The 14,492-nt window shown below is 38.9% G+C and overlaps 1 protein-coding gene across 2 annotated transcripts; it reads right to left on the bottom strand.

Annotated features, from left to right (window-relative positions):
- Window positions 1–1,472: 1,472 nt before the first annotated feature.
- LOC126378951 (aldo-keto reductase family 1 member B1-like) lies at window positions 1,473–14,159 on the bottom strand. Of its 2 annotated transcripts, none has more exons than XM_050027499.1 (7): window positions 14,026–14,159; window positions 11,277–11,419; window positions 10,167–10,308; window positions 9,328–9,519; window positions 7,066–7,265; window positions 4,737–4,892; window positions 1,473–3,650 (listed from the first exon to the last, which is right to left on the bottom strand). In XM_050027499.1, exons 1-7 carry the CDS (start codon window positions 14,098–14,100, stop codon window positions 3,605–3,607), a joined length of 954 nt encoding a protein of 317 aa, XP_049883456.1. In that variant the 5' UTR covers window positions 14,101–14,159; the 3' UTR covers window positions 1,473–3,604. The 2 variants fall into 2 exon arrangements, with proteins under 2 accessions (XP_049883456.1, XP_049883457.1); XM_050027500.1 differs by lacking the exon at window positions 14,026–14,159 and adding an exon at window positions 13,470–13,666.
- Window positions 14,160–14,492: the final 333 nt, after the last annotated feature.

The following is a 14,492-nucleotide window of genomic DNA, read 5'->3' as shown; positions in this document are numbered from 1 at the left end:
GTCGCAGCGGTTAACGCGCTCGGTCTGCGATTGTTGAAGTTAAGCAACTTTCGCAAAGCCATAGGATGGGCGACCACAAAAAAAAGTTTTCAACTCGAGCTCCTCCGTGCTTCGGAAGGCACGTTAAGCCGTTAGTCCCGGCTGCATTAGCAGTCGTTAATAACCATTAATCCGCACTGGGCCCGCGTGATGGTTTAAGGCCCGATCTCCTTATCCATCCATAGGGAAGGCCCGTGCTCCAGCAGTGGAGACGTTAATGGGCTGGTGATGATGATGACACTCACCACGGTTATCCCTATTAGGGGTGGGTAGTCGCAAATCGCCAGTGGTATAGGCATACTTCTTATCAACATCTCCCTAGCGTCATCCCATTTCTCACAGGGTCCGCTCACCTAACCTGAAGATTTGACAGGTCCGGTTTTTACAGAAGCGACTGCCCGTCTGACCTTCCAACCCGCGAAGGGAAAACCAGCCCAATACAGGTTAGGTCACATGCCTCCGACGGCATTTCTCGGGAATGTGGGTTTCCTCACGATGCTTTTCCTTCGCCGCTGAGCACGTGATATCATCAGCAGGATACTACTTATCTACACTACTATTGGTGTAATAACAAGGCCCTGCGCAGACGACAGACTATCCGTGACGCACTTTTTAGTCTGTGAAAATATAACCTATGCAATTATATGCAGTAACGCACACGACGCGCAAAAAGTCCGGCGCGTTACTGCATATAATTGCATAGGTTATATTTTCACAGACTAAAAAGTGCGTCACGGATAGTCTGTCGTCTGCGCAGGGCCCAAGGGTCATCATTTACACCCAAAAACAAAGATAATAAAAGATGCATATGAAACGAAGAAAAGAACCCCTATTCCCAGCAGTCTTACCAGTTGAACTACTGGGAATTTCCTTCCCAATAGACTTACTGAACAATAAGACTTCGCTTTGCCCATTAGTTTAACAACGCCATCTATCGTGTTTTTGGGGAACGCCGATTGAAAAATCCCTCATTTTAGACAATCGATAATCGATGACTTATAAGGCCGGTCACATACATTCGGAATTCCGTTTCGGAATTTCGATTCGAAATACTGTTTCGGGATTCCGTTAATATATCACACACATACGTTTATTTCCGTTCGGAATAACAAGGCTCAGTTGAGCGACGCTAGAACTTGAGTTCAGACATTTGGCATTATGGACGACGATTTTCTTATCGCGATAGCACTGTTGCTATACCTATCAAGGAAAAAAAAATACGTCGCCGTTACTGGGCCATGCATAGGCCATCATACGGAATTCCCAATCAGATTAAATTTCGAACGGAAAAAAACTGTAAGTATGTGGTTGATTCATAGATGTTGTATGGATTTAATGCGTTCGATATTACGAATCGAAATTCCGAAACGGAATTCCGAATGTATGTGACCGGCCTAATACCATCGATTAAACGTCAACACTAAATAAAACCATTTGATCAACGATATACACGTATATTTATTCACTTACATCCAAAATTATTTTGTTTTCATAGTATAAGTAAATATTATTATGTATTCATTCAAGTTGTATTTGTGGGAGGCACGGCTTCCGTGCCTCACTTAGCAGGGTCCACAGAATACCAGCATCGTGGCTCGCGCCGCGGCTTATGCTGAGTGAGGCCCTTTTATAAAGGACACCACCACCATCGTTGACCAGTCCATACACTCAATTATTTGTATTTCTCGTGTATGTTGTTTTTATTATGTGTTTTGTTTGATTGTAAGTTGTGTGTTACTCCGTGTTTTAAATTATATATTTGTTTTGTATTTGTTACTGTGGTGTCCCTTTATAATAAACGTTTCTTTCTTTCTTTCAAATTACAATGTGAGAAATATTAAGGTGAACTTGTGAAAGTTCTATTTTGTGAATGTGGAGGAAGTCAGCAGTGGCCTTCGTTCTCTTAATATTATATTCTCAAAATATTACATTCGCAAAACATTACATTCGCAAAATATTATATTCTCAATATATTATCTTTTGTATAATGAAGTACAAAAGTATTATTCATAAAAAAGTAGATAAACATTATTACATCGCTTAGTGTAGTTCGCCCACAGGCTAGGGTGTATAGTGATGTACAATACGCACGAAAGAGTGTAATTTTAACCTCTGGTGTACATCGCGCAAACCTGCGGGCTATCATATTAGCCCTTACAGACAGCGCCCTCCGCTCCCGCTCAATATCCGCATTGACACTGAGGTCGGCAGTAACTATGTGCCCCAGATACTTAAACTGGCTTTTCCATGTGTTGAAGAGGTGGGCATCGCTATTGAGGCGCTTACGTTCCAGCTCAAACGGCATTCTGAGCGTGTTGACTGATAGGTGGGACTCCCCACTGCTGGGCCACTGGATGCGCTTACATACTGAAGTGGACTTGCAGATACCGGTGACCAGGCGGTGGGAGCCTGCTTATTAGTAATGTGTTGTGTTAATGTGTACGTTTTCTTGTTGTTTATAATTGTCGAGCCGTGTCGTGTGTAAATGTTATTTTATTTTTATCGTTCTATTACTAACACTAGATTAAGTTGTTTATTGCTTGTTACTAACCACTATGGAACATGTCCGAAATAAACTCTTTTTATTTTTATTTTATTTTTATTTATAAACCGTGGCCACCTGCATACTTCTCACAAACCCGCATCAGTCTTCTCAAGCCACAGATCGCTATAGAAAGTTAATTGATATTTTTTTCGTTACTAGAGAATGATAATTTTTTACATATTTTCTGTTTCATTGTACAGGTAATATTTTGAGAATATAATATTTTGCGAACGTAATGTTTTGCGAATGTAATATTTTGAGAATATAATATTATGAGAACGAAGGAGCAGTGGTACGTATAATAGTTGTTGTACGGTCACGAGCATTAATGGCCCCGATTCCTGCAGACATCTCTTAATTTTACTTTAAGTTATACCTGTCATTTTCTTATCCGCCGAAAAGGAAAGGGACGGATGATTGACAGCTCTTAATTTTAGGAAGAATGAGTAAATAAATGAATAACCCGGGCGAATTTTTAGACGGTTGTTTTAGATTTGTGCTTAAAATTGACGTGTGTTCCATAAATTTTATGCTTGTCGATTACCCGTCCCTTTCCTTTTCGGCGGATAAGAAAATGACAGATATAACTTAAAATAAAATTAGATGGTATTTACAGGAATTAGCACCAATATGTACACACTTTGGTACCATGTCACATTAACTTTTTTGACAAATTGAACTGTAAGTCTCACTAAATGTCAAATATGTTAGTGCGACAGGGTCCTAAAGTGGGTACATTATATTGCTCATGACTGTACGTACATGTTGTATCTACGTTAGAAACTACCCTATTTTTATGCAATGTACAGATTTAAGGTCATAGCCCGATGGCTACCAATAGTCGAGGTCTATACCTCGTATTACGAATAGACAACCAATCTCTGTAAAAATGTGTCTGTGGCGCATCTTGTCATAAGCGGTTTGGAGCATACTCCACGAGGGTGCTACATTTGGAGCATACTCCACAGTCCACAAACATATAGTGTTGATGTATTTTGTTTATTTTTAACAATAACTTATTTAGAATTCGTCATTCTCAAACGGATGGTATTTGTGCCCCAGGGATCTGTAAAAAAAATAAAAATTAATACTCCGTGGTCCAGTCGTTGAGCGTACACGATCCGGAGGTCCCGGGTTCAAATTCCAGAACTTGGTTAGGGCATTGCTGAGCATCAAATTGTCCGAAAGTAAGATGATCCGTGCTTCGGAAGGCACGTTAAGTAGTCGGTCCCAGTTACTATTTAATTAAGTAAGTAGTCGTTACATAAGCCATGTCAGGGGCCTTTGGCGGCTCAATAGTAACCTTGACACCAGGGTTGATGAAGTTGGTAACCCACCTCATAACCCACACGATAGAAGATTTATTTATTTAAAATAATCATGGTCTGAATAGTGCCTCAGATTTTGTTACGATGTCACTAACACCCTGTATACAGACAACACACAAGCAGCAGCTTAAAACACAATAAGGGACTGAAAAAAATAAAATAAAAAAACTAATTTTTTTATGAATTTTGCGACAGGCAATTCCACTAGATATTAACTCAGAATCATGGTCTGAATCATCCCCCTCAGTATTCGTGACGGTGTCACTAACACTCTGTATTATTTTAGTATAATTTTATTTCAAGTTACATCTGTCTTTTTCTTATCCGCCGAAAAGGAAAGGGACGGGTAATCGACAAGAGTACACATAAATTTTAAGCAGAACTTTTAAAATGTGATGGTTGCGATGATTGCGAGTGTGGAGTATCACCACAAACTATGGCTCACCTTTTGTGCTGTCCTAAGTGCCCTAACACCTGCACTATTAAAGACCTTTACGAAGCCAGTGACAATGCCGTAAGCGTGGCCAATTATTGGTCAGCAAAAATTTAGTATCGATCGCCATCGACTCGCAAAGAAGAAGACTGGTAAGTGGGTTCAATAGAATCAGTAGGCTCTGCACTCTCGAGGCCTTCGACCAATAGCCGTTTGGGGCCGTTCATTAATCATGCGAGCCTCGAGACCCCTCTCGACCCCCATCCAGGAAAGGAGGAGGGGTCCATGAAAAAATCACGAAATATCATAAGGTAGGCGGGGGGAAGTCAGCAAAAATTTAGTATCGATCGCCATCGACTCGCAAAGAAGAAGAAAATGTGATGATACTCACGCAGTCATCGGCACGAACCGTCCGTTGCAATCGAAGGAGTTGATCAGGTCCAGGTCCTCCTGGCTCAGCTTGAAGTCGAACACGTCGAAGTTGGACGCGATGCGGCTCTTGGTCACCGACTTGGGGATCACAATGACTTCCCGGTCGATCTGATACCTGGAACGGAGGGACACAATAAAAAACCTTTAAAAAAAAGTTTATTTAGGTATAACTTTGTGAGACTGTCCTTTGGTAAGGACTTTTCAGACTTGAATCACCTGATTGTCCGAAAAAATAAGATGATTCACGTTAAGCCCTTGGTCCCGGCTATTAGCCCTCAGCTCCAACCCGCAGTGGAACAGCGTGGTGGAGTATGCTCCATACCCCCTCCGGTTGATTGAGGGGAGGCCTGTGCCCAGCAGTGGGACGTATATAGGCTGTTGTTTATGTTTGCATGTAGGTAAAACATCCATCAGCCCACTAACTACCACCACTATTTTGATTGACATAACTATGTCAATCAAAATATATAAACCACTTTTCTGATACTATATGAATTAGGCGCATTAGGGCTAATTCACATTATGGCAACCGACTGAAACCAACGGATTTTTTTTTATAAAATAACTAAAGCTACTACTTATCACTAAAAGCTATTACACAGTCAATGAATATATAAATGATAAATTAGAATGAATATTTTTAATAAATTTTATAAATTAAATCATAATAAGGAAGGGGTAGACCTAGGATAACATTTATGAAACAAATAAAAGAGAAGGTGCAGGTCGCGTCGTATCGGGAGGTGAAGGTTTTGGCGGGAAGAAGAGAGGAATGGCGGTTACTCCACCGACAAGAGCGCAGCTCTTAAATAGAGAGAGAGAAATCATAATAAACGTATAAAACAATACTTAAAATATAAGTGCAGAATCAGAATCATTTATTCAACGTAATTATCATGGATAAACTTGTTGAAGGTCAATGTAACATTTTGAATTTACGTCATTTCGCAAGGTGTTATGGCTGAGGAGAAGAAATGACAAGAAACTGCAACAGCAACACATCTTTTAAAAACCAATGAGGATATACATTACAAGTTATTTAATAACTAGAGGAACACATTCAATACCAGACATTTTTATCATTTAGGTAGTCATTAATCTTATAATAAGCTTTTTTACATAAAGTAAGCTTCACGTGAGCTTTAAATTTATTTTCTGACAAATTTAAAATATTATCTGGTATTTTATTGTAAAAACGTATACATAACCCCAAAAAAGATGAATTTAATTTACTTAATCTAGAATTTTGAATAGCAATTTTATGTTTATTTCTTGTATTGTAAGTATGCCTTTCACAGTTTCTCGGAAGGAGAGATAAGTTTTTACGTACATACATAATGTTTTCATATATATATTGACTTGCGACCGTCAGTATATTTATTTCTTTAAACAGCTCCCTCAAAGAGTCCCGACAACGCAGCTTATAAATAGCGCGAACTGCTCTTTTTTGAATGATGAAAATAGTTTCTACATCAGCGGCTCGACCCCACAGCAAAATACCGTGCAATAATATTGTTAATATAAATTTTATCGCTGACTAATAATTAAGTATGTTGTCCTCTCTACCAGTTGCAGTGCCCTTACCGGGTCCATGTTGATACTATAATACTTACTTCTGAATTTTTATAACACCACAATTTGTACGAACATATGAACGCAATAAAACATTTCTATTTCTAAAATATACACACATTAATATTTAGTTGGAAAACATAAAGTAATACCTTTTTTGGCTTTTATTTCGGATTCGATTACGGATGATTTTTATATCGGATATCCGATAGTTTCGGGTACGGTTACGGAGCTCCCTAACATCCCTGTTGTGGTCAAACGCGAGCCTATATTATTAAAAAAAAAAAAGAACGTAACTGCTGCAAGGCTTTTTGGCGGGAAACGGGAACGGGACAGTTGCTTTCTTCATTGAATAATCTAAATAATTAGTACGAGGTGGTGTTTTGTGGTTAATGATCGCATTAAGTTAGTCGGAAGACATTCGCGAGTGTTATTATATAGGAGTATTCAATAAATAAAGTGTATCTGCCTATTTTCGCTTCGTGCCAGGAAGCCGCTTCATAACTCGAAAGTTTATGCGGACTTTTGAGTTAATTCGTTTGGGGTTCGGAGTAAGAGTCTACTCCGAGGGTGGGGGCTTAGGTTTCATCATCATCATCTTTCATCATTTCATCAATCATCAAGAAAAAAAATAAGTAAGACATGGCTGTATGGGAATAGTTCCCTTTGCCTTACCCTTCGGGGAAAACCAAAACAGTGTAACTGCTGCAACTTACCTGATCAGCACTTGAGCGACAGTTTTGTTCAGCCTCTTGGCAATGGCTTGCAATTTAGGATCCTCCATCAGCTGAGGGTCTCCAGGCTTCGCCCAGGGACGGTCTGGTGACCCCAGCGGGGAGTAGGCGGTCAGCTTCACGCCATGCGACGCGCACAGGCTGAGCAGGCGCGTCTGGTTCAGGTACGGATGGCATTCCACCTGGTTGGAGATAAAATATTATGTTATCTATGTTGGCTGTTAAGGAACCGTGGTAGATCAGTTGGAAGAACGCTCGACTCTCACTGTGAGGTCGCAGGTTCTAATCTCAGCACAGGCCCAAACCAATGATTGTCGAATTTGTTATTGAGCCGCCAAAGGCCCTTGACATGGCTCATGTAACGACTACAATACTAAGTGAATAGTAACCGGAATCAACAGCTTAACGTACCTTCCGAAGCACAGATCATCTCACTTTCGGACAACCAGGTTATCAACCTGCAACATTGCCGGACTTCTGAGTTCATCAATCATCATGAGTATATACAGGGTGTGACAAATCCTACTTGGTAGACTACGAAAAGCGATAGAAAATTGTACTTGATATCAATGTCTTCACTTGTTTGAGTCTTACTTGAGCAATAGGAAACAATTTGTCGAAGTATCGGACATCTCACCTGAAAATGTGGAATTGCGGATCAAATCTAAGTTAATGCACATCAAGAGAGGCGTTCCCCAGGGATCAATATTGGGCCCAATATTTTTTCTCGTTTTTGTGAATGATTTATTATTTTATGTGCAAAATTTATGTAGTAATGTCAAATTAGTAAACTTTGCAGATGATACAAATGCAATTCTGACTGGTAAAACTATGACCGAACTAAACACTGTATTAAATGAAACTCTAAATGCTTTTGAAGAATGGTTCACATTAAATAACTTACAGATTAATGTATCTAAAACTAAGCTCCTACTCTTTAAAACGACATCTCGAAATAATGACATTTTAAGTGGCAATTTATGTAATTCAAGAATCACCTCGGCTGATGAAGTTAAATTTCTGGGAGTTCATATTGATACCTTGTTAAACTGGAAACTAGAAGTGTCAGCTGTTGTAAACTCAGTAAGCTCTGCTTGCTATGCACTTAGAACTCTGCGAGATGTTTTAACTACACCTCAATTGAAAACGGTATACCACGCGTTAGTGGAATCAAAATTTCGCTATAGTATTGCACTATGGGGAAATAGTTACGAATATAACATGAAACGAGCTTTTGCAGTACAAAAAAGAGCTATACGTACAATGGTGCGTATTCCTCCATGGGAGAGCTGTAAAGACCACTTCAGACGCCTAGGTATCCTAACTTTACCGAGTTTATACATATTGGTGGTAATGATGGGCTTTATTAAACGGCGACTTAATTTTGAATCTGACTCGGAGAAGCGAGACAGAGAAAATACGCGAAGGAAGGATCTAAAAAATGTTATACGACCAAAACTAGAAATATCAATGCACTGTGCTCGGTATCAAGCTGTGAGACTGTTTAACAGGATGCCCCTGGAATTGAAAAGTCTTTCGGATTCGCATATATTTGAACGGAAATTAAAAGCGCTTCTTTTACAAAAGTGTTGCTATCATGTTGATGAATTTTGAGTCTTGTTTTGAAATTTATTATTTATTCACACTTTAATAATTACATATTGTTTATTTTGCACTGTTTTTATGTGGTCTTTGACATGTCTGTTTTTAAATCGTGTTCAATCTTGATTAATGATATTTTGAATTCTAATATTAATTTCACATTTATGTAATATTATTTGTACTTATTAATTGTATTTTAATTGATGTCTCGCATGTATATTAATCGATGTTTTTAATGTATTTTAGTTGACGGCTTGTTTAAAATTATGTTTAATTCTGAAGATATTATTTTTGTTTCAATATTGACTTTTTATAATTTGTAAGTATGTAAAATCTACTAGATGTGTTCGAACACAATATTGTTATTGTTTCCGAAATAAATGAAATGAAATGAAATGAAATGACTCAGAATCATGGTCTGAATCATCCCCCTCAGTATTCGTTACGATGTCACTAACACCCTGTATTTTACATTATGTAATTTTCTGTAGGTGCTTTTTTCTTTCTCTTGATTAATAATGATTCTTACTTTTAAGTGTTTTTGCGATATGTCCACACCGGGATTCAAACCTGGGACCTCCATATCCAGACACCATCACTCTAACCCCTAAACCACTCCACCAAACAAAGCAATTCACTTACCTGGTTGACAACTGGCTTAACCTTGGCGACAGCAAGGACCCGCATGAGCTGTTTGGAGTTGAAGTTAGACAGTCCGATGCTCTTCACCAAACCCTGGCTGACCAGCGGCTCCATGGCCTGCCATGTGTCCACGTAGTCCACCTCGGAGAACTGGATCTTGCCGTCCACCTCGGGGAAGTTTTCTGGGCCCTCCTGTTGGAAGGAATTGAGAATTACATGACTATAAAAAAAAAAGAAAATAAATTTGCTCTAGAGCAATAAGGCCGCCCAAATTGTACTGTATTCATGTGTTATGTCTGATTGTATAAATTTAGTTCTGTGCAATAAACTATATTTGGTTTGATTATATGGAGGGAGTCTCCTTATCACAGGAAAGCTAAAAATCTTAGTATGATCGGCTATTTATAAAAAAAAAAAAATACTTTTGGATTAACTGTCTGAGAACTGATATTAGGCAGCTAAATTACTCAATTGTATACCAATATTTTATGTTTATTTTTATTTTTTTAAAGAACGTCTAGGGCCCTGTGCCGAGGTTTTTCTTGCAGCTTCTTTTCCCCGGCTATACAGGTTGTGAGAAGCTGCAGTAGTCTTAGGCGGATGAGACGTTCGTTATGTAAAATTGACGATTCAAAGTGTAACTATGTTACCTACTGAATAAAGATATTTTTGAATTTGAATTTGAATTTGAGTGTCTTAAGAAAAGTAATGATAAAATTGCAGCCTATCACATGAAATATACATTGCCGGTAAAGTGGCTATCAGCATTTATCGGTATGGACCCACTAGGGTCACTTTTGAGCGTACCTTCTTATACCATGCTCTGAGTTACAACTGACCTTGTAAGCTTGAGGCCAGTGTATGAGGTACAGGTCGAGGTACGTCAGCCCAAGGTTGTCCAGGGACTTCTGCAGCGCGCCTGGCACCAGGTCCGGCCGGTGGAAAGTGTTCCACAGCTTCGACGTGATGAACAGGTCCTCTCTGAAACATTATACCGTAGAAGAATACGCCAGCATTTGGTAAAATAAAGACAATTTCTACTAATATACAGGGTGTTAGTGACATCGTAACGAATACTGAGGGGAATGGTTCAGACCATAGTTCTGAGTTGATATCAAGTGGAATTTCCTGTCGGAAATTTCATGAAAATGTTTGTTTTTTTTTTAATTATTTTCAGTTCCATACTTTTGCGACGGAAAATTCCACTTGATATCAACTCAGAATCATGGTCTGAATCATCCCTCAAAGTTTTCGTTACGATGTCACTAACACCCTGTATACCAAAAACTCTAGCGCCTACCCACCAAAGAATAAGGAATAATCTTAATAATCTCATAATCTTAAATATATAAAAGGAGAACGGAGAGAAAGGAGGTGTATAAAACGAGAAACTGACTGACTGAGATATCAACGCACAGCCTAAACTGCTAAACGTAGGCACTTGAAATTTGGAAGGGACGTAGCTTAGGTACCGTAGAGGTGCACTAAGAAAGGAATTCCCGGAATTCCCATAGGAACGGGAATTAGCGGGAAAATCCTTTTGTATGAAAAATCTAAACCGTTTAAGTTAGATGCTTGAAATTGGCATGCAGGTACCTTAGTACACTTAAAGCTTAGTTGTAACAGGATATTGCAAAATACCCACGGGAACGGGAGTTAGCGGGAAAAAACGTTTGTATGAAAAAATCTTAACTGCATAAGTTAGATGCTTGAAATTTGACATGCATTCCCCCACACACAAAGATCTCTCTCTCTTTTTATAACTCGCCACGCAGACGAAGTCGCGGGCAAAAACTAGTACTACTTAAAGAACGGGTCATAATATACATCCAAAAACTAATGGTTTAAGGCCGGATCTCCCTATCCATCCACAGGAAAGGCGCGTGCCCTAGCAGTGGGGACGTTAATGGGCTGATAATGATGATGGCGTGCTTATATGACGGTCTTACCTCCTGACCACCCCTTCTTGGATCTTGGCCGCGATGGCAGCGCCCACTTCCTTCTCGTTGCCGTAGACGTACGCGCAGTCAATGTGACGGTATCCGATGTCGATGGCATCCTTCACTGCCTGCGTGACTTCGCCGGGCTTAGACTGTGAAATAATTATGACATTGGTGTTTCCTGCAGACGCCATCCAAGGGGTAGACCACTCAGAAGGAGGGTAGACGAAATAAAGAACACAGCAGGGGGATGATTGCTATTGTTGTCCAACAATAGCGAAGGATAGAGAAATATGGCAGGACCTGGGGAGGCCTTTGCCTGCAAAAGGCACACAGGCGAAAATAAAACATAAAAATGTCTAAACGTAATGTCTGAAATAAAGGCTTATAATCATATATCACGGAGGCCATTATCATTTTCTATCTATCATCATACATACATAAACAGCCTATATACCCACTGCTGGGCACAGGCCTCGCCTCAATCAACAGGAGAGGGTATGGAGCATACTCCACCACGCTGCTCCAATGCGGGTTGGTGGAGGTGTTTTTACGGCTAATAGCCGGGACCAACGGCTTAACGTGCCCACCGAGGCACGGAATCATCTTACTTTTTCGGACAATCAGGTGATTCAAGCCTGAAAAGTCCTTACCAAACAAAGGACAGTCTCACAAAGTGATTCGACAATGTAACCATCGGGAATCGAACCCGGACCTCCAGATCGCGAACCTAACGCTCTAACCACTAGACCGTGGAGGCTGTTACCCTTTTTATTTATCATATTTAAGTGAAGTACTTCAGTTATCAATATTGAAGACATTATCGGTGTCATACAAATCCTTTTCAGTCACAATATTACACAATATTATTTAATTCCGCAGCTTCTTATCTCGTTATCAGGTATTTGAGCTTGTGGAAGAAGATGGTCATTCATTACATTGTAAATATTGTAATAACTTCATTAAATCTATCTTTAGGTACATATATTGGTGCAAATTCCTGTAAATAGTAAATATATCTGTCATTTTCTTATTCGCCGAAAAAGAAAGGGACGGGTAATCGACAAGCATACAAATGTCTTATAAGTCTTCGGATGTACAAAGACTCTGGCCCAATGCCGGAGGACACTCTGACGAAAAAAAAAAAAACTACAGATAACAATGTGTTTTTTTTTATTTGTCCCCACCGGGACTTGTATGTGGGGCCTCTAACTCTATGTATGCCAATGTTTTACAAGAAATAAGTAAAAAAAACTTTTTATCAACTATAATTTTAACTCTATATGACCTCATTACAGATAATAAGTGGCGATTGTAACAACTCGCTCGTACTGAAAAGTATCGGCGTCCGAAGGACGTAATATACGATCCCGACGACCCGATTACCCTAGCCATAGAGGCAGCCAATCAGCTCGCGACACCAAACACTTCAGGACCCCGATACCGACCCCGCCGGCGTGGTCGACGATTTCCCTCATTCAGCGCTTATCGCTATCGACCCACTAGGGTCGATTAATTCTTTCAAATATTTTTCCTCTCAGACGACGCCCTGAGCCGAGGTTCGCGCCCAACTGGGCACCCTCAGGCCTGTTGTCTTAAACGTTGTACCGGGTGAGAGCCTTCAGCGCTCCCCATTTGTCCGGCCAAGTAGTTAATGCCATCTGCGGCAAATCTACAATAAGTCACGTCAAAAAAAAAAAAAAAAAAAAAAAAAAAAAAAAAAAAAAAAAAAAAGATTGTAACAACTATGGAGTGGTTTATTCCATGTCGATACACAAGGGGTCTTATTGTATCATTGATAAACAGAATAGGTATCTTTTGACATTAACATGAGGTTTTAACTTGTCATAACTGATAAGCGGTGGCCTTGAAAAGGTTCCACAACACTTTTTAGATTTTAAATTAATTTAGGATATAATATACGACACATAGGTTGTTTCGATGACTTTAAGAGGCTTAAATGCAATGAATCTTGTCCTGTTATTGACGAAATCGATGTAAAAATATTGGTGACCGCAAACAACAAAACTAAAACATGCTATCGCAGTTTTGCTTTTAGAAGGGTAGAATTAAAAGCTTTTTCTAGGTAGCTCACCTTAGGAACGCATTGTCAATTTCCAACAGTGTTACTTTTATGACTTTTGATAAGAGATAGATTTATTAAAGAAATAAAAAGTTACAAAAAGTGGGTATAATACTTACCTTCCACGTCCCAATACCAAGTATTGGGCACTCAAGGCCGTTGTTAAACGTTACTAAAGGCACTTTAGACATTTTCATCAACAAACGAAAGCGTACGTAAACTATTTTGAAGAGGAATTTAACACCGGTTTCACAGAACAACGCGATCAAAACACCGGGACCGGGGAAATGACAGACTGACCTAAGCACAGACAGATAACGTAATTTTGACGTATCAATTTCTAAAAAAATGGCTACGATGGCTATTAGAATCAGTCTATAATGTAACCCTTTAATTATTTATTTAAAAAAATAATTGTTAACTATCCCAATGTACTTATTTTTAATTATATGGCTTATTATTTGAACTTATACTTTACTTACTTTTGTACAAAATAAAAACGAGCTAAAGAAACATGAAATTTAGGAAAAAATCGTGGGAAATAAACAGGATATCCGGAAAGTTTTAAACAATTTCAAGCATAATAAAACTTGTTATCGATTAAAGTAGATTGGACTGAAATATTATATATTTCTGGAAAACTAAAATTAACTGAATTATTTTCTTTTTACTTACCTTCCATGTGCCCAAACCGAGAACTGGAATTTTTTGTCCATTATTTAAAGTAACAAGCGGAACTTTAGACGCCATTTTTGTTTTTATGTTTTTTTACACAACCGCTCCGCTCGACACAGGAACAAGAAGTAAAACAGCCTTGTTATCTTCGAAGTTTTGAACTAAGGTTATCATCTTTATCACATCTTCATTTTTTTTTATGATAAAAGTTTAAAGACGTTTATAATAATTATGTAATGACCATACTGTTATCGGACGCTTATCATTTCAACCCTGTGACCTATTAATTTTTACAATTAATTTCATTGTTTCCACAGATAGTATTATCAAAACATTTTCCAGTTTTAAAAATCGCTAATGTGCGATGAACTCTATTAGGTTTCTTCCTCGTGATGTATTTACCTGGTATTACGTGACTATTGAGGAGATGTCTCCACCGGGAGTCGAACCCGGGACCTTCGGAACAT

The sequence above is a fragment of the Pectinophora gossypiella genome, chromosome 27, assembly GCF_024362695.1.
Source record: "Pectinophora gossypiella chromosome 27, ilPecGoss1.1, whole genome shotgun sequence".
NCBI classification, from domain to species: domain Eukaryota; kingdom Metazoa; phylum Arthropoda; class Insecta; order Lepidoptera; family Gelechiidae; genus Pectinophora; species Pectinophora gossypiella.
The sequence above is the reverse complement of the archived record's forward strand: the minus strand, read 5'-3'. Positions and strand labels throughout refer to the sequence as shown.